The sequence below is a fragment of the Monodon monoceros genome, unplaced genomic scaffold, assembly GCF_005190385.1.
Source record: "Monodon monoceros isolate NGI ecotype Baffin Bay Population unplaced genomic scaffold, NGI_Narwhal_1 Super_Scaffold_2, whole genome shotgun sequence".
NCBI lineage: Eukaryota > Metazoa > Chordata > Mammalia > Artiodactyla > Monodontidae > Monodon > Monodon monoceros.
The window spans coordinates 29,999,458-30,025,519 of record NW_021703776.1 but is presented as its reverse complement, the minus strand read 5'-3'; the positions used below and the strand labels follow the sequence as shown (position 1 = coordinate 30,025,519).

Genomic DNA, 26,062 nt, shown 5'->3' with positions numbered 1-26,062 from the left:
TTTTTGGCCGTGCCGCAGGGCTTGCGGAATCTTACTTCCCTGACCAGGGATCGAAACCGCGCCCTCGGCATTGAAAGTGTGGAGTCCGAACCACTGGAATTCCCTACATATTGTCTTTAATTATGTTCACTATCTCTTTATATGGCTATTAAGTCTCCAGATTGTAGCCAACGTTTTTACTTTTGTTGATGATATACAGCTTAAATCTTTAAAGTACTCCTATGGTCAACAAATTAATGTTCTCTTTAGGGCAATGATTTCCAGTCTTTAAATAACCTGGTTTTAAGAACAAAAACCCTCTAGGGAGCAACAAGAGACAGCTTCATTCTCTGGATAGCCCTTATTGGCAAAAAAAAGTTTAAACACATTTTGAAGAGTTAGGTTTTTGTTTTTTTATAAAGAAGATGTTGGGGGTAGGAGTTTTATTAATTAATTTATTTTTGCTGTGTTGGGTCTTAGTTTCTGTGTGAGGGCTTTCTCTAGTTGTGGCAAGCAGGGACCACTCTTCATCGCGGTGCGCGGTCCTCTCACTATCATGGCCTCTCTTGTTGCAGAGCACAGGCTCCAGACGCGCAGGCTCAGTAGTTGTGGCTCACGGGCCTAGTTGCTCCTCTGCGGCATGTGGGATCCTCCCAGACGAGGGCTCAAACCCATGTCCCCTAGCATCAGCAGGCAGATTCTCAACCACTGCACCACCAGGGAAGCCCTGAAGAGTTAGCTTTTTAATAAAGATGTCTGAGGTGCTTCAGTTCCGTAGATCCCACTGATCTATTATATAGATAATTATCTAATTTTATTCTCATTGCTTTGAGGAAGAAAACAAAGGAGGCTCATGCTCCTTTACCTTTTTATAAAGGTCACCTGAAAAATCATCCACCTCTTCAGCCTAACAGCCTCCCCTTTCATTACATTACAGTCATTTAAGTGTGTTGTTTCCTATTAGAATGTGGGCTTCTTGAAGAAATGAACCATATTATTTATCTTTCCTTCAGCATAGCGTTTGACTCAGAATACTCTCAATATTTCCAAGTTCGTTGACCAAAAAAGGGAGGAAAGAAAATGGTTTTTCAAGACTGAAGAAGAGACACAGATTATACATTCAGGCGTAAGCAAAAATGTTAGGAAAAAGGAAATCCAAATTAATCCAGTTATATTTCCCCATTGTACCACAATAAAGAGACAGTCCCATTTTCAAAGAAATTAACTTTTATTTGAAAGGAGACTACCCTTCCCCTCACTATTTCTAAGGACTCTATACAATAGCCTACTTAAACCATTTCCCTAATACCAAAATTTCTAACAGCAAAGCATACAACTGCTCTAAATAATAAATAAGGGTTGTCCTTCACTGATTAAACTTCAAAAATTCCAACACAAAAATCAAACTTTACGTTTTTAAGTTTTAACAAATGTATTTTAAATACATGTTTTGTAGGAGTCCACAAGCTTTTCATCTCTAAAAAAACGACATTTTTAGGGCTTAAAAATTCCGTTCTTCAAAAGAAATGACCAAGTGTTTCCTTCTATAGCTTCAAACTTTCTACACTCAATTATTTGATTGCTCCATGCCACCCCAGACAAACCTGACATGACTGAACTACTTTATGTTACTAACTTTCCCAAAAGAAAGTTAAAAAAGGAGTTTGTAGTAAATGCAGCTCTCTAATACCATGTCTAATACAATATCTAACACAAAAGAAGCTTTAAAAAGATCATTTCTTTCCTCATTCGATTAGGCAGGAGTTAATTTTCTGTAAAAGCAACAAACAAACAAAAAAACATTTACAAAAGCATAACACTGGGGGTTCCTCTTTTACTCAAGATGCTTAACTACTCAAAATGACAATTACATCTTTAAGAATATAATAAAAGGGGTGAAAACAGCAATACAATCGACAAAGTGTAGATGCTAAATAAACCAAAGATGTTTGTAAGGGTTCTTTTTAAGGAGTAGGAAGGATTAGAAGCTTGGGGAAATCCAGAATTAAACAAAAAAAGAGAAAGGGAAAAAAAAGAAAGAAAAATATGTCCTCAACTGCAACCACTCTGTTTATCAATAGCGTCCTGGAAAAGAGTAAAAAAAAAAATTTTTTTTAATCAAATGAGAATTATAGTTTGACTTGCCTAATATTTTCCCAACTATTAACAGTCACTATATACCTTAATTTTCTAAAATATAAACCATTAATTAGAAATGAGGTTCGTAATGCAACAAAAGCAAAAGTGACGTACTTGGGCTGTAGGAACGAGATCTTGATCGTGATCTGTATCGACTATAGTAAGGAGAAGGCGATCTTCTTCTGTAGGAAATAAAAGATTAATCAGCATATCACATAATCACTACACCGAGGCAGATAAAACCAAAATTCCATCATTCAAAATAATAATGGACCTAAGAGGAAAGCTATTAAGTTTTCCATGTGCCAACAATACTAGAACAGTATTGGCCAATACAGATAATTAACCTCTTTTCTTGGTCTTGAGAAAAATCATTTTTCCTACTTTCAAGAAAGCATCATATAAAATCTATTTAATTTTTTTCTTTTTGGCCACGCTGTGCAGCATGTGGGATCTTATCTTAGTTCCCCGACCAGGGATCAGACCTGTGTCCCCTGTGCTGAAAGCACGGAGCCTCAACCTCTGGACCGCCAGGGAAGCCCCATATTTTAAATATTTTTATTAATACACATTAAACATAAATTAAAAGTGCCAAACACTACTACTATCATCTAACTTAGAACAGAAATCGTAAGTTAAAACATTACCTGTACCGGTAATCATAGTCTTCGTACCTGTCGTACCCACGATCATATCCTCTATCATAGTAAGAATCTCGACGTCTGCCACCTCCTCCACCTCCACCTCCACCACCACCACCTCCACCACCACTGCTACAGAAAAATGTGAAAACGCTACATCAGTGTGAATGATCACCTTCTGTCATCATTTAATATAAATGGATGCTTAAATAAAATGGAAGAAGGAAGGGAGATAGACGAGAGAGAAGAGATAACCCTTTCATGCTAATTACTTCCACGTCTCACTTTGCTGACTCCCATGGTATTCTGCTTTTGCTTCACATGTATCAAATAAATAACCAGGAATAATTTCACGAAACTCTCCAAACTATAAAATGCTCTTCTATTAATGCACTATCCAAATCAGCAACACCTTTTCCATAAGGTGAAAAAAGCATCGTGCTTTTTTCCATAAGGTGAAAAAGTACCCAAATGCTAAGATGTATGTCCTATGACTAGTTCAAAAGCAGTTAATAAATATCAAGAATTTAAAGGTAACCAACCATGAACACCAAAGAGAACTGACGTCCAGTGCTAAAAAATTTCAAGGTCTGGTGTTCAAACCTCTGGCAGTGAATTTAAACTCTAAGCCCTCTTTTTCCTGCTGTTTTCCCAACTCCTAATCATAGGGACATTATTTTCACTATTACTACTATTTTCTGTAGGCTCTCCTTGTCAAATCCTATATTTTCCCAAGAGGCTTCACATTAAATGAAAGCCTATATTTCTTCTTTCACTCTTAAGAAATACTGCCTTTGGTTATATTATATTTAAAAACTTTTATAAAAGTCCCTATTTATGTTGTACACAATGCAAAACTGGCTTTTTAAAAAACAAACATTAATATCAGTAAAACCATTCCATATACACAGAGGCTTCCAAGGTCACATATACATTTAGAGAATATTTAAAAGCATACAATTTTCTAGTATTTAATATTTTTTCTATTTCTGTAGTACAAGAAAATAGCCAGGAATGCACTTCAATAGTTTTAATTTCTCCCCATGCTCAAATATACATATAAAAAATCAAAGAAATAAAACGATTCAAAGAATACATATAGTCATATTAAATAACTTTCAATTCAAATTACAGAGAAAAGAAGTTTATCTTTTGATTAATCAAAATTTTGCACACATTTCTGGTGGATTTCTGGCTCCTAAAATTCAGCTTAGGAAACTTGAAATCTTACTGAGTTGGTCTGCCCATGTATATGCCTGGTGTAGGTGTGTGCGCTCTCTTGGTGATAGAATAATCTACACGAATTCTTCTACCATCCAGCTCCATTCCATTTGCCCTTTCCATAGCCTATAAAGGAGAACAGGCACAGAAAGTCATGCATAATTCACCAAGGAGAAACTATCAAAACTGCAAAAAATTTAACACATTTTTCATTTGAAATTTCAAAAATTAAAATTCTCTAAACACTTCTTTCTCAAGTAAGAAGGGCTAGGATTTGATGTATTAATCCCTGCTATATGCATGTCAATAGTACTGAGTTTTCAACGTACACATGGACACTTAAGCAGGCCTCTGCTGAAAGACTAGGGGCAGCTACAGCCATAAAGAAGGAACCACACAACCCAGGGAAGCCTGAAGAATTCTGAGGCTTCAGTAACTAGCTTCAGTCTCAGCAACTCAAAGCAGAAACTGCAACTCAGTGGACAAGTCTAAACTTGTCAAGCCATTCCTTGAAAACTTGTAGAGCCATTCCTTAAGTAACACACTGCCACCTAGTGAACTCCAAATATAAAGGAACTTCTTAATCCGCCAGCAAGTGCTGTCTTTATGTCTGTGCTCACATTCCCTAACACTTTGCCCTTTGGTACTAATACCAATAAATGCAAAAATGAATCCAACCACTTTAACACATTTTAAGAAGTTCTCAGGAACTAAGTAAAGTTGCCATTTTCATTTTATCTTATCCAGAAATAAGCCTAAGAGGAGGAGGTGTGTGAAAAGACTGAACAAACAAGTTTCATATTTAAAAAATGTTTAATTATGATATTGTTTGCACTACGCACTTCAGGTGAGATATCCTGGTATTTCTAAATTTACACCTTTATCCCTTAATTGAGAACAGGAATAAACCAATCACAAACATGTAACAGTAAAAAAACCATTACTGTGTCTATCATAATGTCTATAACATAAATGCCTTCAACTCAGAGCATTATTTTGTTAGAATTATCCAGGCTTTTTCAACCACACCACTATTGATACAGTTGGGGCCTGCTAATTCCGTGTTGTGGGTGGCTATCCTGTGCACTGTAGGATGTTCAGTATCATCCCTGGCCTCTACCACCAAATAAAAATAGCATTTATTGTTTCTGAAAGATACTCTTTTATTACGACTGCTTATACCGCAATCAAACATTGTTGATGCAAAGAGCAATAATGACCTATAGCCAACTACTGTCACGTGTAAAATGGTACAAAAAAGAAATGCCAGTACCTTCCATTTCTTTAACAAATGACCTTCAAAAATTCCTTAAAATGGAATTTTCTAATTCAGTCACCATGAACTTTTAATATGGAGAAGGCAAGCCTACTGCTTCCTCTATAATCCATTATCTACAACATTAGAATAGCATTATTTCAAATCCCTGACATTGATTAGGATCATTCTGTCAGGCAAATTAAGAATGGCACTAAACAAACATGAAAAAGTACCAATTCTTTCCATGTATTATTTTCATTTATAGAACAGAATGGTAGATGAACTTAAGAGAATAGATAAACAAAGCTCTGTAGAGACAGGGAGCTAATTATAGACACTTACAAAAATTAAACAGATTAAACCTAAACACAATTCTTTTTTTTCTTTTTCTTTTTTTTTGGTTGCATTGGGTCTTTGTTGTAGTGTGCAACCTTCTCACTGCGATGGCTTCTCTTGTCGCGGACCACGAGCTGTAGGCACGCGGGCTTCAGTAGCTGTCATATGCGGGCCCAGCAGTTGTGGTTCACGGGCTCTAGAGTGCAGGCTCAGTAGTTGTGGTGCATGGGCTTAGTTGCTCTGCGGCATGGGGGATCCTCCCGGACCAGGGCTTGAACCCGTGTCCCCTGCATTGGCAGGCGGATTCTTAACCACTGCGCAACCAGGGAAGCCCTAAACACAATTCTTTTAAAAGGTCAATGTAATCATTTGCTTGGAGCATGAATAAGGGTTATTCAAAAGAGAACACTTATATATACTTCACCTTTTCCATTAACTCAAACACAACCTCACTTTACAAAGCCGGATTTCAATAAAGATATGCCTATACCAGAGAGTATTAGCTGGAAAGTGAAACTGGCCATTCCAATTCTAATACTGAGAGGTAGAGTTTAAATCATGTCAGACAATGAAAGAGGACATAATGTTTATAGAACTGGGAGTTTATCAATCAGCTTTTAACAGTAACTCAATACTAAATAATGCACATCAGAAAATTTTCAAAATGACAAATAATTACAAAAACAAAATTACCTCCTTTGAGTCATCTATTCTCTCGAAATAAACAAAAGCAAATCCTCGTGATCGTCCAGTTCGCTGGTCATAAACCACATTGACACCACTCAACGGTCCATATCGAGAAAATACTTCGCGAAGATCTCTCTCTGTTGTGTACAAACTGAGGCCAAACACTCCTAGACACGTGTTGGGATCTGGATTTGCCTGTTGAATAAAGATGTTATTTAACTTTAAGCTCCAAATTAAAATAAAAACACACAGAAATACTTTGCTTAGAACACTTCACCCAATACACAAAGACTATATTGTTTCAAGTCACTTGGAAACAAGAATTTAAAAGAAAAAAAAACAGGCGAGCTATATTTTACAGTTCATAGTACACTCAAGCCTTCTTTAGAATATACTCCAGGCTGCATCCTGCATAAAAATGTCCCTAACTTTCTAGCCCAGCAATTTTCAGAACGTATCCTAAGAATTCATCCTTAGTTTAATGCCATATTTTTAGTTTATTCAAATGTTTTATATCCCTTATAGATTTGTACTCAACGTTGACTTCATCTGCAATTGCTGATTAGATTCTCCTCCTCAATTTTCATTCTTTAGCAAGGATAATCTTTCAAGGTTCCCACAATCCAGATTTGAAAAATTAACATGCAAATTTCAAAACATCATTAAATAATAGCAGACTCCACCATGGTTAAATACAAACAAACCTCAATGTCACATATCCAAGACTCAATTTCCTTATCAATAATAAGGTAACTTGACTCAAAGAGAGATTAAAAGTATTACTTCATTGGGGAACTTTGCACATTGCTCAATATAAGTGTTAGCTATTAATATTACTACAGAGCTTTTGCTATTTCCTTGCTACCCCTTCCCATGGTAAAACTTTTAATCTCAGTATTTTCAACTCAATTCTTGGAACATATTGCTTCTTTCCCAATTTCTTTCTTTTATAAAAATAAATTTATTAATTTATTTTTGGCTGTGTTCGGTCTTCGTTGCTGCACACGGGCTTTCTCTCGTTGCAGTGAGCAGGGGCTGCTCTTCATTGTGGTGCACGGGCTTCTCACTGCGGTGGCTTCTCTTGTTGTGGAGCACGGGCTCTAAGCACACGGGCTCTAGGCGCACGGGCGTCAGGAGCTGTGGCACGAGGGCTTAGCTGCTCCGCGGCACGTGGGATCTTCCTGGACCAGGGCTCAAACCCATGTCCCCTGCACTGGCAGGCGGATTCTTAACCACTGCGCCACCAGGGAAGTCTCCAAATTTCATTTATTTTAACAACTCAAAAGTCAAAAAAAGAAAACACGCTTGAATGCATATAAACAATATTCATATAGCCAAGGATGTTTCTGAAGTACCACTTTTAAACAGTGCTCTAGCTCCCATAAAAGATGTTATACTATGACCAAATACACAGGAAAGACAAAATAAGTTTCATTAACTTTGTTTTTTAAAATTTATTTATTTGGCTGCGTCAGGTCTTAGTTGCAGCACTCAGAATCTTTGTTGTGGCGTGCAGGCTCTACAGCACAGGCTTAGTTGCCCTGCAGCATGTGGGATCTTAGTTCCCTGACCACGGATCGAACCTGCACCCCCTGCATTGGAAGGTAGATTCTTAACCACTGGACCACCAGGGAAGTCCCTCATTAACTTTTAAAAAACACATACCCTGCTGCCTGTATGTCTTCTCCGGTTAGACATTGGAGAATGACTTCGGCTCCTGCGACGCCGGTATTCTGGTGTATAGGACCTACTTCGAGATCGTCTCCTATGAGAGTGAGAATGGGATCTGGATCGAGTGTAACGTCTATGAGAATGCCTCCTTGACCTCGACCTTTGAGAGAAATAAATTTAGGTAAAGATACTGGAACAAAATGCCTAATGCTGTTAAAATCAAAAGCAAACGGACACCAAATGAAGGTTCCCTGAGCAGACAAAACCAGGTCAGTCATTAATTTACCTTAATCACCAAATACTGTGAAGACACTGCCTGCTCACCATATAAGCTGCTTTGTAACAACATACCACTGAGCCTCATTCCATGTTTGGCTGGAGTGCTCCCAGTTTGCAAAGTGTCTTTTTGGTATGTGTACAGTAAATTTTTTTTTTTTTTTACAGTAAATTTTTACTAATTATGTTCATGATTCATTGGTTTTACTTTCGCTTTCTGAACTTTTGACAATGCCAAGGACCTATACCTATATATATCCCTGCTTATTCTCAGCTCGTTTCCCCTTTCAGAGGAAAAAGTATTCTTCCTCACTACAACTCCTCCTTGTTCCCAGTCTATCCCTTCTAAATTCACTCTTCCCACCTTACCTTACAAACATGTTAAGGCTCCACCTTCTTTAGAAAGAAAAAAACCAACTGGCACTAGCAAGAAAATTCTTTAATATTCTACAACATGGATAAACCTTGAGGACATTATGCGAAGTGAAATAAGCCAGTTATAAGAAGACAAATACTGTGTGATTCCACTTAGATGAGGTACTTAAGAGTAGTCAAGATCATAAGAGACAGAAATAAGATGGTGGTTGTCAGCGGCTGGGAGGAGAATGAGAGTCATTGTTTAATGGGTAGAGTTTCAGTTTTACAAGACAAAAAGAATTATGGAGACGGATGGTTGCACAACAATATGAATGCATTTAATACCAGTGACCATACACGGAAAAATGGTTAAGACTATAAATTTTGTGTATTTCACCACACACAAAAGACAAAACAAACCATCAACTTCCATTACCATCACAATAAAATCGCTTGATTCTTATCACATTTTCAAAATAGTCCTATATTCCCTCCATTGTTAAGTATCATTTCCTTCCCAGTCTTTCCTTAGCCTGCTGCAATCTAGCATCTGCTAAATTAACTCGTCACAGCCTAAATCCCCACTAAACTAATAGTCTTCATGTCTAATGGTCTTCATTTCTTCAAGGTTTCTACAGCATCTCACCAATCTCTCTACTGCTGATTCCCTAGTTCATCTCCTATTTGATTATTTCCAATTGCTCACAGTCCTTTTTCTTTGCCTATTAATGCAAAGAAAACGCCATTTCTTATTACTATTCATATGATCTATCCTTAAACACCCAGACCAGTAGTCATGAAAGTCATACAAAATAACTTCTATGAGGTATTCAATAAATGATATAAATGCTAAGGGCCAGAAAGTTTAAACAATAAAGCTAGGAGACTTAATAAGATTCTACTAGGGAGACAGGGGAAAAGTGTTCTAGGAATACCAAGAACAAAGGTTCCTTAGCAAGAAAACATGGAAATGTGATTAGAGAATTGCAAAAGAGTATAATCTGCTAGGAATTAGGATACTTATAAAGGATGGAATGAAAATGAAGATGACGAAAGGACTGGGACAAATCTTGTGTATGAAGCTTAGAATACAGCTTTATTTAAAGGAGGCAAACAATCTTGAATGGGAATGAAAATAATATGAATGGCCTACTATCTACAAGAAATTAATCACTGGCTGGGGTGGGGGAGAAACAAGAAAATAACTTGTGTTTTATACGAATACTAAACAGGACATTTCCTATTTTCCTTAGCACCAATTTATAGCTTCAATTTAAAATATAAAAAACATTAATAAGTTGTCACATAAAATATCAATAGTTACATTTAAATGCAGTTGGTCCTTTGTGTGGAGGTCTGACTGTACCATGCCATTTTATATAAGGGACTTGACCATCTGAGGATTTGGTATCCGCAGAAGAACCAATCCTTCCCCAACAGATACTGAGGGAGGACTATAGTAACAAAAAGTGACGTTAATTTAAAATCTTTCAGGACTGCTTACCTTTTCTCTAAGTCAGATAGTGATAAATATTACGAAAAAAATTAGGAATAAGGGAATAAAGAGTGTGCATGGTATTTAATGTTCTCCAGTGATACAAGAGCAGAGAACTGCATCAAGTGATATGAGAATATCTTGACGGAAGAGAATTCTAGGCTAAGGGCAGCAAGTACAAAAGTCCTAAAATGAAAATGTGCTCACTTCTGTTTCTACACCTGAATTCTATCTAGCACTATTCTGCACATGTGGATTCAATTAATTATGTAGAGTGGTTAGCAAATCAAGCACTAGGCTGGATCCGGGATACAACAGAGAAAAAGACATAGCTGTGGATTGCACGAAAAGTACGCCTTTGATTCTTTTGTCTCATGCCCCCTTGCAATCACACTCTATTCAAAGACATAAATTACCTCTTTAAAGAAGAAATTACAATGACTTATCAAACCGACTGTCCAGGTTGTTTTTATTTATTTACTTTAAATTTTATTTATTTATTTATTTGGCTGTGTTGGGTCTTCGTTGCTGTACGCGGGCTTTCTCTAGTTGTGGCGAGCGGGGGCCACTCTTCATTGAAGCGCGCGGGCTTCTCATTGCGGTGGCTTCTCTTGTTGTGGAGCACGGGCTCTAGGGGCATGGCTTCAGCAGTTGTGGCTGTGAGCTCTAGAGTGCAGGCTCAGTAGTTGTGGCACACAGGCTTAGTTGCTCCGCAGCATGTGGGATATTCCCGGACCAGGGCTTGAACCCGTGTCCCCTGCATTGGCAGGCAGGTTCTTAACCACTGCGCCACCAGGGAAGTCCCAGGTTGTTTTTCACTGTTTTTTCCACACACCAGTACACCTGGGACATCTGATACAGTGAGCCTTGCAGTGGCTCACTAGAGTCTTTGTTTTAATCAGTGTAAGTGGTAGTGGCTGGGGCTCTGAATCACTCCAGGACCACTTCCTGCCAATTGTATCTGACCAGAGTTCCACGCTGGATCTAATTAGTTAGAATCTTCAGGTAAAGGATGTAGCTGGAAGGTGAAACTTGAAAAATCTTCTGAAATCATTCTGATAACCAGTACAACATACATACATCAACCATCTCTGCACTAAACTGCATGCCAAGTCTCCAATGGAGAAAATTACCTTTTTGTTGTGCAAATATTATTGAAATATCAAACATTAACCTTCAAATGCCAAGCACATTTAAATCAAACAACACATTTAATTTGTATTAATAGCATCAGATAGATTAATGGACGAAGGGAAAATTCTACCTTATCTAAGTCTTTGTATCTATTACGTATCATTCATTTCTAAACCACAGATTAAAAAAAAGACAACTTCATGATTTTGAGTCTTCAGTGAAATTTCCACAAAAAATGCAACAAAAATGAGGGATTTGGTAAAAACCACTCTGCCCTGAAAAATCCAAGAAAAGCATTTTAAACATACTTACATATTATTTTAAACACACTTACCTGGATTTTGATCTTGATCGAGAATGGGATTCAGAGTGTTTGGAAACTCTTGATGGACTACGAGATCCTGACCTGCTCTCCGATTTTACACGAGCAGGAGTTCCCGTTGGAGATTTTGACTGAGAGCGAGACTCCTAACAAAGAAGACAGTATTACAAATGGCACTGGTCACGTAGATGCCTAACACCTAACATTTAAAGTACCGTAATTATTTATATTGATTGCTCCTGAAAAACAAATGGTTAGGCAACACCCTCCAGAAAAAATTTCAGCTCATTAATAACCCATTGTTAATACTGCTAACTGTCCTCAATAATTCCCTACTTGAACCAGATCACCAATTCTCTATTAACTAAGTAATCATGCAAATTCATCTACAACTTGATCATACAGACACTGGAACATAAACCATACATTTACTTAACCTAGGACCCATTCATTCTTCCAGATTCTTTTAATTCTACTTCACTCTTGCTTTCTACTTCTCTTCATTCTTCATTGAGTTTTTCATTTTTCATACTTCGTGTATTCTTCCCCAATTCAAACAATTCAAAATAGCCTTAAAAAAAAATATTCAAGTGCTTCTATCTGACCAATCTTCTGTTCAATTTTTTCCCCCATTCAATTTTAATTTTCTGATCTTTAATACTTTTCATTAGCCTTCTTTTATCTTGATTTATCTTCCACATTCTTGGAAAAAACTCTTCAATTTCTTCACGAACATTAACCTTAATGGAAAAAGAACATTTAGTATATTTAAGCACGTGGGGATTATAAAACTCTGCTGGAGTTCAGAATGTTATCTACCAAATGGAAAAGCCAGCAGGTAAAGTGCAAATAACTAGTTTATTAAAAAAACAATTTTATAATCTTTAAAGTTGTTCAAAAGTCTAGTTTCTAACAATTAAAGAGAATTTACTGAATTTCTCTAAATGTTTTTACCATACTCTTCACCCTCCTCCCCTTTCATATTTCATCCTAGTTCCTAAAACGTGAACAGTTTTAATATAAATACTTAATTCAAGCATAACTCTAACAAACTGTAACCCCCCCACCTATGCCTTAAGTTTTCACTAATTTATAACCTGAAGATTCCAAGTGATCTTAAAATAAGCCTTCACTAAGCCATGCTAAGGTATCAAGATATAGTTAAAGCAAAGCATCATAGGCTGAAATATTTGTACACATCTATCTAAACTCACACATTATAGGACACATGCTGAGGTTCAAAGAAGTAAAAAAAATTAGTAAAATCACTACCATCTCCTGATTCTGTTTGACCACTATCTTTGCTGACTCTGACTTAACCAGAAAGATACAACCTGAAATAAAACAAGCATACTGAAAAAAACCAAGGGGAAAAGAAAGTATGAAATTTTAAAAATTTCCCCTTTGGCTTGTAAATTCCTAGTAGTAGATGTATTTTTGCAACTGAGCCATTTAAAAAATTCTATTTTATCCAATGAAGTACATAATGTACATTACAAAATTAGTATCATGGTCTTTATTGTTTATCCTACCTCTTTTGTTCATAGTTTTTGCATATTTTATGCAGCTATGCATACTTATACTCCCTTCAGTAACTATATCCTTTATCAGAAAATTGACTGGCTTCTGAAGAAGTTGGATATAAAAAACTGATTAAAAGCCTGTTTGTTTTTTTTTAAAATTTGATAGACATATGAAGCACTTATGACCGAAGTTGGATGGACAGTGTGCTTTCTCTGTCCACTTAAGCCTTGATTATTAGTGAAAATAATCCCAATTTCACACCAATTTTCATTTAGTCTATTTATTAAGACTATCACGCAACTTCCTTAAAGTTTTCCTTCAGGTTTAATATCAAAAGACTTATTCATCAAGGACAGTACTAATGCTGCTAGGCCTATTTATTTTTTTCAGATGAAAACAAAATCAAAATACATAGCTACCTTTCTGTTTAATATCAGCTTTTCCCATTTATTTACCTACAATAAGTCTTTCACCACATCTCAGATACTTGCTAAATTTCTGGACAGATGCCTGGAGCAGGCACAGCAACTTAGGCTTTTTCATTCACTGAAACTGTAAAAGCAGCACATTCAGGACTAAAAACAAAAACAAAACAAAAGTATGGCTAATTCACTTGTAATTGAAGCCTCACAGGCCAGTTCATTACCTATAATTCATTAGGTAAAAATATATTCCCCTCTCCCTTTTGGCTTTCCCTCATATAAAACAGATCCCCTGGTATAAATCTACAAACATCACCACAGCCTTTGTTATACATATAGAAAGCTTTGAGCTCTGTGACACTCTAAAGCCTTTTTTAGGATAGAAATCAAAATTTTATATATTAGGTTTAAGCCTTCCATCATAAAAACAATAGTTGAAAATTATTCAGTAGTGCTGAAAATAACCACTTTTTAGGTATTAAATGTTAACAAGGTAACTCCATAACAACTTAAAGTTTAAATTTTAAATCCCATTTCTGGTATAGCAACGCACTGGAAAATATGCAATTTTCCTTTTAGTTTGTTAACAAAAGCATTAAGATATGACAGAATATCTTTTCAAAAGACATCAGCAAATTTAAAAGAAGGCTTGCTTTTTATTATCCAAGGTGTCACATATACGTAACCTCCTTTGTTGCCTACTCTTCAATTTTTATATCAGGGAAACCTCAAACTACATATTTTTTCCCCCCGGAATCATTCAAGATTAAGAAAGAGTAACTTTCCTTTAACTTATAAAGATGTCAATAATTTTAACTTCCAAAAGCAATTTGGAGACTTATCTATCTAAAAAGTAAATCAGTAACTGTCAGTAAACTTAAAAGAATAAACTGTAAAGCATAAAAAACTTTCAACCTTCATAATTATTTTTACTATAATACTAAACAAACGCCCTGTCATTGTAAAGAACTGGTAGTTTAGTCTTCAAACACACATAGTCATATTCACCATTTTAAAATAACATTCCTCAAAGGCTGATAACCAAATAAATGCCACTTTCACCAAACTGTGCATTGGCAATCAGGCAACCATAAGCCCTTTATGGACAAATGCTGGATTATCCTTTTCTACCTTTGACTTGTCTTCATTATGAAATGGTAATTTCAACTTTTTCCAAAGAAATTCATACAACTATTCAGAATTTGGAAACGGAACTGAAATTGCGAGGAGAAAAATAAATATTGAGAAGGGGTGTTACCTGTCCTGTTTCACTGGAGACTACTTAACCTGCTCTTAAAGCTGTCCAGTCAAGAAGTTCTGCAAATTCTTCAGTAACCTGCATCTAGACCCACCGACCGTTAAAAATATAGTGCCTACTTGAAATGGGCAGGTTAATGACTCAACCAAATCATACCACGAATTTTAACAGAAATATATCTTAAGGAGGCTTCCAGTCTACCTTACCTACTATAAACGAGGAGCTAGGCAGAAAGTTCTCACAGTACAACCTGCTTAAATAGTGTCCGTTTTTTTTTTTTTTTTTTTTTTTGCGGTACGCGGGCCTCTCACTGTTGTGGCCTCTCCCGTTGCGGAGCACAGGCTCCGGACGCACAGGCTCAGCGGCCATGGCTCACGGGCCCAGCCGCTCCGCGGCACGTGGGATCTTCCCGGACCGGGGCACGAACCCGTGTCCCCTGCATCGGCAGGCAGACTCTCAACCACTGTGCCACCAGGGAAGCCCCTGTCCGTTTGTTTTTTGAACTATTTTTGAACTGTTTTTTGAACTATTTTTTATTAACAAGATGCCTCTGGTGGTAGTTGAAGGACACAGCCAAAAATAAAAAGGCGCTAACTACAATTACTATGGTGTATCCAATACAAGCAAAGAACTATCTTTCTATGTATAAAAATAGTATAACCATGTAGTATTTTTTAAACCAGGAAAAAGGTTATTAAATATGTTCATGTCGAACATGAACGATTCCTACAGCAAACAATAACTTCAGGGTCTTTTAATACAGCTAGTATATTATAGATGGGAAAAAAAATTCTGACCATATGTATACTTAATACTTAAAGCCCATTAAAATAAACCAATATAAATGCTATGCTGTAACCCATTCTAATATTATGGCAAGGCAAATTCCAAGGCAAACGCCAAGTAACAGTGCCAAGTTTACAGAAATTCAAGTCTATATGAATATAGTATAAGCTTTTAAAACAAATTCTCAAAATTATATTTCCCTACTACTTTGTAAAACTGGAGATTTCCACAGAAACATACTAGTGCATTTAGGTAAACTGTATGTGGGGGTGGGGAGGATTTTAAATTACCCAAATAACTTATATTTATTGTACAAGAATTTCCTTCTTTAGGATTTGAGGGAAACCTCCTGTGTTTACTCACTTCTTTCATTTCAGTCTACAGAAATAGCAGTTCTGCCTCCTTCCTTTCGAGTATGATAGACTGCTTCTTTTACAGATTCATCCTTAGGCTTGTAAAAGAAATACTTTCACTCTCTTTTTAATCCATAACTGGTATTAGAGCAATTTCTTAAAGAGAAAATACCGATTGCTCATAACATTAGCTATTTTTAAATGATAATTTCCCCTTTTTTAAAGTCATCCCAGTATCTGCATTCTAAGTAAGATTAAAGTGGTCTTTGTACCTACAAAGGCTCACACATATTCCAACCTGTATGTCTTTATATTCTCTAAAGTTTGGAATAATTTTGGCAATGTGTTAGACAAATTATTAAGGAATTGACAGTTAATCAAATTTAAACTCATGTCACACTGTGAAATTACCTGTAAAATCTACAAATCTTCTGCACAAATTTTATTTATTTATTTAGTTTGGCTGTGCCACAGGGCTTTGCGGGATCTTAATTTCCTGGCCAGGGATCAAACCCTTGCCCTCGGCAGTGAAAGCTCGGAGTCCTAACCACTGGACTGTCAGAGAATTCCCTTCTGTACAAATTTTAAATGTGGCTCATAAACCGGCCGGCTTATATGCCATGATCAATTGTAATGTCCAAAAAGCTAGTGTGTAAGTGGCAACTTCAAAAAGTGTAAAAAGGCTAAAGTGGCTTAACTATATTAAAACAAACTACTAAGAACCTGTTACAGAATTCCCTACTTATGTTCTCATCTTCTAATGTCATGGAGTATTTACAAATCTTGAATAAGTAAGACTACAGGGCTTTAGTTTCAAGGAAAAAAATCATAACTTTTCTTCTACCTCAGATTGGTCAGGCCTAGTCACTCACTTTGGTGAAAATCATGAAACAATAAGGATTATACAGAACTACATACAGCAGTAACTTAAAGGAGGGAGGGGAAACAACACTTCCTTCTGTTATTCTCTTCTCAACTTTTCTTTTTTTAGTGTTTACTGATTCTTTTCCCCATCTGATCGCTACCATTTTCTCACCTCCACTTCAGTCCTACTAAATTGGTTATGACATGTGTACAAATAATCAGTATTAATTCAGTCAGCTTGTGGATATATACCTTTTATAAAGGTCCCAGGGTTAGTTACTTGATGCCTGAGCACCCACTGATGCTATCAAAGAGGTTTTCGCACTGTTCACAAGTTCTAAAAAACTATTATGCTGATTACTCATGGCTATTTCACACCTGTTACATTACACACTATACCATAAGTAAGTAACCCCAGTTCATTTACAAAATTAAGTCCATAAACAAAGTTTATCTGTATTTTTTTTAATGACTCTCATTCTTAAATATTTAAATCTCTTGATATTCTTTCAGATCCCAAGACTCTTTATACTTGTTTTAGGAATGGTACAAATCATAAAAAGTATCTACAAAAAATCTGTAAAATTAGTTAGGCACCATGGGTATGATTAGTTGCACTGCTCTTTTTAAAAATCCCAACTTCTGCTTATACTGAGCAAATTAGCACCCTTCAGTGAAAGAAACTCAAATACAAAAATTTGAGTATTAAAACGTCACCTTAAGTTTCACAAATTCTCTGCTTAAATGGATGGGGGAATAAAAAAGCATTAAAATTGGATAAACCATAGTACTTTAGGGAAAAAAAATTAAACCCAAGACACATAAGACTATCCCCCAAGTTTAATACCACTGCTACTAAAAGGAAGCCTTACCCTTTTGCAACAGGTTGATGAGATATATAAATTGCTTAAGAAGGTGAACCAAGTTTTGTTTTTTTTTTAAGCTAAAGTGCTAACATTCTTAATCTGTAACAGGGATTCAATCGTATTTGTATTCTTAAAAAAAAAAAGAAAGAAAGAAAAGAAAAAAAGAAAGGAGAGGGTTTTTGTTTTTTTTTTTTTAAAAGGAACCAGTCACCAACCTGGGTTTTTAATGGCATAGTCATCACCCTTATTATAATTACAAACCAGGGTTCAAAGAAGCAAAAAAACACCAAAAAAACAAAAAGCAAAACCTCCCCCATTTCTGCTATTCTTCAACAAAATATCTTAACACACACAAATTTAAATTCCAAACTGATACAGATAAATTCGTGTTTGGCTCTTCACTTTTATCATCCAGGTAATCATCTCATATATTAAGAAGGGGAACACTAGGAGTCTCTTTAAAATATTCCAGCTACTCAAGAAGCCAGAATAGGCTCTGAAAAACGGACGCCAGAGTAAGTAGTATCCTTCCTCTTCCAACTATTCTAAACTATTCTACAAAGCATAGACAATTGTGGAATTATAAGCTAGAGAATCCTTAACCTCTATTAAGAGCACTGGGCCACTGTCAAAGAAAAAAATTGGACTTAATGTTTTTCTAAGCTTCATTCAAAAAAAAATTAGAGGTAGAGGGGAATAAATAAAATAACAAGAAAGTCTTAATTTCTGTTCCCCTTAATTTCTATCAAGGACACTAAAATTTTTTGAGATTGAATTTTAGTTGAAGTTGTATTCTTTTTCTGAAGATGACATTCAAAGTCATAGATCAAGTGCCAACATCACTCCCAGCTCCAAAAGACATTTCCGCTTAAAATTCTGTTAACTTGATATACATGTCCCAAGCAAACTGCTTTAATGGACCTACTTATTGATATTTTATCAGCACCACTATTCTCCTGGATCCCTTAAAAATGTCTCGCTCATTCTTTACATCCCACTGTTGTCCAGTTTAGATCAGATTTTTCATAAGCTCCTTCCTTAAATATTTCAAGTGTGCCCTGCTGCTCTTCCTATATTGGTCTCCGTTCTTTGCTAAAATTCCTTTCATTTTGCCACTCCCAGAACTAAAAATCCATAGATGGCTCCTTACTGCATACTGGATTAAGTCCAAATTTCTAAATCTAGAATTCAAAATCCTCCATTATCTGACTACACAGTCAAATCTATCATGTCTCATTAGTCCAGCAACCTCTTCCTTGTCTCATCCTTATAATCAATATTCATATTTCCCTTATCATAATGTCCAGCATAAGTTTTACATATTAAAGCTTTCCCTTTCCTCTAAGCTCACGGAACTGCTCAGCTTTATTTTCTGAATTCCTTATTAATTCTATCACACAGCACTTGATTATATACTTACTTTTACCCAGATGTGAGCTGTCAGTCATCTCAAATCAGACTCCAAGCTCTCTTTCCCTCAAGAACACCTGGTCTTTACTAAAAAGGTAGTGGATGCTCAACAGTTTCACCCCAGGCAGAAGGGAAATTGGTTGGTTAACTGTTAGGGTTACTTATAACAAAATTCAGCCAATTATATTTTCTTTCCTAAAGCTCTTTTACTCCAGTCCTTTGAAAATGCAAGAGATATTAATATATAATGGAAAATTAAGCTCCTGTCATTGTTTTCAGCAAACTCCATTAATGGCTCTGAGACACTGAAGTGCAGTGTGCTCCTTTAAAAAAAGTAATCAAAATATATACACAGCATAGTTTAAGTATACAATGAGCAATGGACTGGGACTTGTAAATCTCAGATTTCTGGCTGCATGGTCTTCTGGGCCTAAGTTTTTAATTTCTTAAAATGCTAAGAGTTCTCCAGCCCTTGCAAGATTATGAGCAGTATATGAGAAAATATGTCAAAGATGGCGGGGAGGAGATCCTAAAATGCTATAGAAGTAACTATTAGTACGAGTCCTGATTCTTTAATATGTTCCGCAGTCTCTAGGAACTTACCCTCTAATTTTAAATATCTTTTCAATAAGATGGCGTTAAAATGTGTTGTTTATTCTGTACATAAAGCAAATGAAATCTGAATACTGACCTATGTTTTCTCTAATTTGTTTTAGTCAAAAAGTTTGAAGTATAATAACTACTTAAAACACCTCAGAAACATCATTTGAAAATCCTTTTTCTGAGGCTCTCTAAAAGGTTACTACATTTAGATACAAAGATAACACAACAACTGTATTCTATAAAACCTTTTTTAATTGCTGGTTTGTGGTTAGTTGATAAAAGATCACTATAGTTTAAAAACCAAAAGAACTGGTGAATATGAAACTGCTTTAAGAGAACAACAACAACAACGACAAAGCATACACCCTCAGAAAAGTTTCTGGCATTTTAATTCTTCACCCAATTATGAATAAAGACAAATACCTCAACCAACCAAAAAAAAGAAAAGGTAACAGGTGAATGTATTTATTATACAATCGGAGTTCATTAATACTAAAACACATTTGGGTATCACATGTGAAAAAATATTTTCTATGACCACAAACACTCTAAAAGGAAAAGGTAAAAACCTTTTTCTATTAAAATAAATTGTTAATGCCTACATGCATTTTAGCTTAAAACTGGGTGGGAATCTTACATTTATTTCTTTCTCAGATGGGTAAGGTAACAATTACCTAGAACTAGCCAAATTCAACCTGATGACTACATAAAAAAATAAGAACTTAAAGGAAAACAAGGTCCAAAACAGTAGTCCTCTTCACTTCACCACAAACCAAAATAAACATTAACTGCCCAAAACTGTACTGAAGTTAACTGAAGATTAACAGACAGCAAAATTTCTTCCCGTAACTACCTAACATTTTCAAAACAAGAAGCAGCTTATGACTATCGACCACCTAAATACCATTACGATTTTAAAAACTTCTGTTGTGACAATCAATACCCCATCCTAAAAAATGAGCAGGTTCAACTATTCATTAATATCTAACGCTCCAGATTTTATTAGAGAAATCCAATCTTAAAGGCATTAAAGATAGCTTTCTTTGTCTCTAACCTCAAAAAGAAAACCCTAAATTGACCTTCTGATTTAACTGTCTGGTTCCAGATGCTTATCTTATGAACTTCTTATAAAAAGACAAAATTCATTCCATCCAGCATACACCTGAAGTGTTTTTTATGAGTTTCCCCTAGTGACCAAAATGCCAACACAAGAGCCGGAAAATGCTGTCTGGGGACTGTTTTTTTTTCAGGGTTCTACACTAGCTCACATCAATTTTCACTACGAGGGTAACTTCGGAAATATAACCCAATCATTGCTAAACGTTCTAGTATCTTTAAGCTGAGGATAATGTATCTTTGTGATGTTTATATTCATCACATCCAAAATAATGAAAAACTTTGAGCCCTCTTTGCTGGGGGATGGGTTGAGAAGAGAAATGGAAGACAGAGGGCCTGTAATTTTCAGGTAACGTTTTGAGTTAAGAGAGTAGCATAGCATTAACTACTGTAAAAATACTGAGCCATGAAATTTGTTCAGTTATGTAAGATTAAGACAGAAGATTCTCTTTTTTGTTTTTTACCGTAAAAACCTGTAAAGGAGTGGTCAGTGTTGAGGTGAAAGGTCATAGGAAGAAAAGCATTAAAAGGTGAGATATAAAGAAGAGAAAGAAAAAAAAAGCCCAACATCAAGGAATTCGAAAAATAAGGCGTTATAGCATTTCCACATTCATTTTGAAGTGAAAGGAAAGCAGAAGGGACATTAAAGGAAAAGGGCTCCTCGCGTAGTTTTCCCCTCACAGCTCTCGTCTTAAGAACGCTTAAGGGTCGGTGCGGTCGTTGACTAACCACTTCATTAGGCTCGTCCCACCTTCAACCTCAAGGCTTTCGCCTTTATAGACGCAACGCCGCCGGTTCCAACAGAGACGCGGCCGCTCACTGCAATAGAGAGCCAAGGAGACACAGGCCCCAGCTAGTCCCACGCCAGCTTCTCCCCGCCCGGACAGCAGCCCCGCGCACTTTCGACCCCGAGACCCTCTACGATGCTCGGGGTCGCCAGAAACGCCACCGCAGGAAGCACCTACCACTATCCGGCCGGGGGGAACTCCCTGCCGTCTCCTCCCGCCCCACCGGGACCCACACCTCGGAACAGAGATAAGGAAGCCTCGGGGTGGGGAGAAGGCAGGGCGCACCGCTGGGGGATATCAGACCCAGGGGTCCAGCTATCAGTCTCCAAAGAAAGGGGGAAGGGGAGGTTATCCGTGGTGTTTGGGGCAAGAGTGTAACCCAGAGGCCATCTTGGGATGTGAAGAAGCGACCTCGATGGCTCCAGAGGTTGCTCCCGCGGGCCCCCGCACAACTCCCCGCAACCCCGCCCGACCGCGCTCGTCCCAGAGAAACCCCGAGCATCGGGCCGCCGCCGAAGACGGCTCCCGCGGCTTTGTACTCACTCTGCCCTCGAAGTTGTTCTCCTCTACATCACTCATGTCGGCCAGGCACTCCCCAGAACTAAATAAGAGACAGGTCTCGGCTTGAGGGCCGATGGCCTAATCAACCAGCTGACTGGACCGTGGGGAGGAGGAAAGAGTCGGCAACAACAGCCGCTCCACTCCACTCCCACTCGGTCGCAGGCTCCGGCAAAATGGCGCCGATGCCGCCAGAAACCTTCTGGCCTCCCGAGTGCGCGACGTAAGGAGGCGGAGCGTCTCTGTGATGTCAAGTGGCCCCGCCCCCAGCGAGGTTTTGTGGTGGCCCCGGCCTAGCAACGCCGGCAGTCCGAGCTCTGACCCTCCGCATCTTTGAGTCGCATGCCCACCAGACCTCCGAACTTCAGACTCCTTCCGACGCGTCAGTCCTTTTGAAGATTTTCAGTCACCAGATAAGCTTTTATTGACCTTGGTCCCTTTATATATTTTCCAAGTGGATTCTGATGGAACAGAAAAAACTGGAATCGTCTACATAATTAGTAGGCTTTTTATTTTGAATGTTTTCCGCACTCTTACTTTTCTCTGCCCTATGTAATACTATTGAAGTAATATAGGCACAGATGGGGTTATAATGAAAAGTCACAGTTCCTTGCTTCACTCCTCCCTGAGACAGCTGTGTCAATTTTATTTTTAATAATGCTTAGTTCCCTACTAATCTTAGAGAACTAAGAATTATTTGACTTAGTTCCCTAATTTTTTTAAAATTAATTAATTAATTAATTTTTGGCTGCATTGGGTCTTTGTTGCTGCACGCGGGCTTTCTCTAGCTGCAGCGAGCGGCGGGCTAGTCTTCGTTGCGGTGCACGGGCTTCTCATTGCGGTGGCTTCTCTTGTGGCGGAGCACTGGCTCTAGACGCGTGGGCTTCAGTAGTTGTGGCTCACAGGCTCAGTAGTTGTGGCTTGCAGGCTCTAGTGTGCAGGCTCAGTAGTTGTGGCGCACGGGCTTAGTTGCTCCGCGGCATGTGGGATCTTCCCGGACCAGGGCTCAAACCCGTGTCCCCTGCCTTGGCAGGCAGATTCTTAACCACTACACCACCATTGATTTAGATATTTCCTTATATCTTCATAGCCAAGACCTCCCAAATCTATCTACTTAGTTCCCAATCATGGTGGTAATTTCTGAGGTGAATATGAGCTTTATTTGTATTTTGCAATTTTAAACTTAGTTTCCTCATAAAAATTTTTTTTCCATAATACTTTGTGATGGAAAGGTTGATGTGAACCTTCAACCACAGTTTTATGTTAGGAAAGGTAATTGAAAAACATTTTTATGAAGATTGCTACCCCAGGGCAAGATTTCAAGATTTGAATGTGTCTGCTGTTGATAGAGCTAAACATATATAACATCTACTTTTTTTTTTTTTTTTCTGCGGTACGCGGGCCTCTCAGTCTTGTGGCCTGTCCCGTTGCGGAGCACAGGCTCCGGACGCACAGGCTCAGTGGCCATGGCTCACGAGCCCAGCCGCTCCACGGCATGTGGGATCTTCCCGGAGTGGGGCACGAACCCGTATCCCCTGTATCGGCAGGCGGACTCTCAACCACTGCACCACCAGGGAAGCCCTAACATCTACTTTAAAAAAAAAAAATTTTTTTTTTATTGAAATATAGTTGGTTTACAATGTTGTGTTTGTTTCAGGTATACAGCGAAATGATTCAAAAATATATATTCTTTTTGTACATTCTCTATTATAGGTTATTACAAGATATTAAGTATGGTTCCCTGTAGGTCCTTGTTGGTTATCTATTTTATATATAGTAGTGTGTATATTTTAATCCCAAACTCCTAATTTATCCCTCCCCTCCTTTCCCCTTTGGTAACTACAAGTTACAAAACTATATGACTGTGGGTCTATTTCTGTTTTGTAAATAACTTCATTTGTATCATTTTTTTAGATTCCACATATAAGTGAAATAATATGATATTTGTCTTTCTCCGTCTGGCTTACTTCACTTTGTATGATAACCTCTAGGTCCATCCACATTGCTGCAAATGGCATTATTTTTTTCTTTTTTATGGCTGAGTAATATTCCATTGTATATATACACCACATCTTTATCCATTCATCTGTCGATGGACAGTTAGGTTGTTTCCATGTCTTGGCTACTGTAAATAGTGCTGCAATGAACATTTGGGTGCATGTATCTTTTCGAATTATGGTTTTCTCCAGGTATATGCCCAAGAGTGGGATTGCAGGATCATATGTGGTAGTTCTGTTTTTAGTTTTTTAAGGAACCTCCATACCGTTCTCCATAGTGGCTGTACCAATTTACATTTCCACCAACAGTGTAGGAGGGTTCCTTTCTTTCCACACCCTCTCCAGTATTTATTATTTGTAGATTTTTTTTTGATGTTGGCCATTCTAACCAGTGTGAGGTTATCACTGTAGTTTTGATTTGCATTTCTGCAGTAATTAGCGATGTTGAGCATCTTTTCATATGCCTTCTGGCCATCTGTATGTCTTCTTTGGAGAAATGTCTTTTTATTTTATTTTTAATTTTTTTTAAAAAACATATAGACACTATACATAGAATTTTGCCTTCAGAACTGCTTTCATTTTATTTTCTTTTTTTCGTTTTTTTCTTTTTTTGGCCGTGCCGCACAGCTTTCAAGGTCTTAGTTGCATGACCAAGGATCGAACCCCAGGGCCGCGGCAGTGAAAGCGCCAAGTCCTAACCACAGGACCGCGCAGGGAACTCCCTGAAGAAATGTGTTTTGTTTTTTTTTTAAATAAATAAATTTATTTATTTTTGGCTGTGTTGGGTCTTCGTTGCTGTGCGCGGGCTTTCTCTAGTTATGGTGAGCGGGGGCTACTCTTCGTTGCAGTGTGCGGGCTTCTCACTGTGGTCGCTTCTCTTGTTGCAGATATGGGCTCTAGGCGCACGGGCTTCAGTAGTTGTGGCACACGGGCTCTAGAGCATAGGCTTAATAGTTGTGGTGCACGGGCTTCGTTGCTCCGCGGCATGTGCAATCTTACCGGACCAGGGATCGAACCCGTGTCCCCTGCATTGGCAGGCAGGCAGATTCTTAACCACTGTGCCACCAGGGAAGTCCCTACATTTAGGTTCTTGATCCGTTTGGAGTTTATTCTCACATACGGTATGACATATGGATCTAATTTTACCTTTTTCCAAATGGCTACGCAGTTGTCTCAGTACCATTTATTAAAAATCTCATCTTTGCTGCAGTGATGTAAGATGCCACCTTTATTATATGCTAAATTTCCTTATGCATTAAATTTTATTTCTGCGTTTTCTATTCTGTTCCCTCGGTCTGTCTATTCATGCATCAGTACCACACTGTTTTAATTATAAACACTTTTAAGTTTTAATGTCTGATAGGACAAGTCCCCTTCCTATATATTTTTATATATTTTTAAAGTTAGCTTCAATAATCGCTATCCATTTTATGGGGAAATGATACCTTTTTATTACTGACTTCCTGACAAAGGAAAAGAGCAATCTTCCTAGTTCCCTCCTCCTTATCATCATCATACCATCTCTACTATCATCATGGTGTCATCTATACCAGCTATACCATCTATGTACTAACCATTTTATGCACATTTTCTCATTTAATAAAGCATCAAAACTCAGGCAGACTTTGGGAGGAGTTGAAAATATGTAAGTATCTTTCCTCTCCCCAAGCTTACCTTCTCAGTCTTAGCAGGTGAGGAGGTTTTGGTTAATTGAGTCTAACTCCCCTGTTCAGATCTGTGTTCATGGAAGTTTAGAAGAGGATCCTTTATGGTCAGAGATGTTAGAAATAGATGGTATCTCCAGTCTCCTCATTTTATTTTTATTTTTATTAAAAGGTTTTATTTATTTTTTGGCCATGCTGAGCGGCTTGAGGGACCTTAGTACCCTGACCAGGGACCAAACCCAGACCCTTGTCAGTGAAAGCCTGAGTCTTAACCACTGGACCACCAGGGAATTCCTCTAGTCTCCTCATTTTATTTATTTTAAAAATATATATATTT

The 26,062-nt window shown here is 37.5% G+C and overlaps 1 protein-coding gene across 6 annotated transcripts; it reads right to left on the bottom strand.

Moving 5' to 3' along the window:
* Positions 1–1,193: 1,193 nt before the first annotated feature.
* TRA2A (transformer 2 alpha homolog) lies at positions 1,194–22,249 on the bottom strand. Of its 6 annotated transcripts, none has more exons than XM_029233284.1 (9): positions 22,050–22,241; positions 11,943–12,256; positions 11,529–11,662; positions 7,927–8,092; positions 6,268–6,456; positions 3,991–4,106; positions 2,766–2,891; positions 2,233–2,300; positions 1,194–2,064 (listed from the first exon to the last, which is right to left on the bottom strand). In XM_029233284.1, exons 4-9 carry the CDS (start codon positions 7,957–7,959, stop codon positions 2,054–2,056), a joined length of 543 nt encoding a protein of 180 aa, XP_029089117.1. In that variant the 5' UTR covers positions 7,960–8,092; positions 11,529–11,662; positions 11,943–12,256; positions 22,050–22,241; the 3' UTR covers positions 1,194–2,053. The 6 variants fall into 6 exon arrangements, with proteins under 6 accessions (XP_029089117.1, XP_029089119.1, XP_029089118.1 ...); XM_029233286.1 differs by lacking the exon at positions 22,050–22,241 and adding an exon at positions 21,448–21,505; XM_029233285.1 differs by lacking the exon at positions 22,050–22,241 and adding an exon at positions 13,496–21,439.
* Between the last annotated feature and the right edge of the window lie 3,813 nt (positions 22,250–26,062).

Excerpts from the sequence above, each read along its gene's own strand:
- TRA2A (XM_029233281.1), bottom strand. The coding sequence starts at position 22,085 with ATGAGTGATGTAGAGGAGAACAACTTCGAGGGCAGA. Across the intron at positions 8,093-11,528 it reads CGATCAAGATCAAAATCCAG|GTCGAGGTCAAGGAGGCATT; the intron begins GTAAGTGTGTTT and ends TTTCTCTCAAAG. Across the intron at positions 6,457-7,926 it reads GAAGACATACAGGCAGCAGG|GCAAATCCAGATCCCAACAC; the intron begins GTATGTGTTTTT and ends TTTATTCAACAG.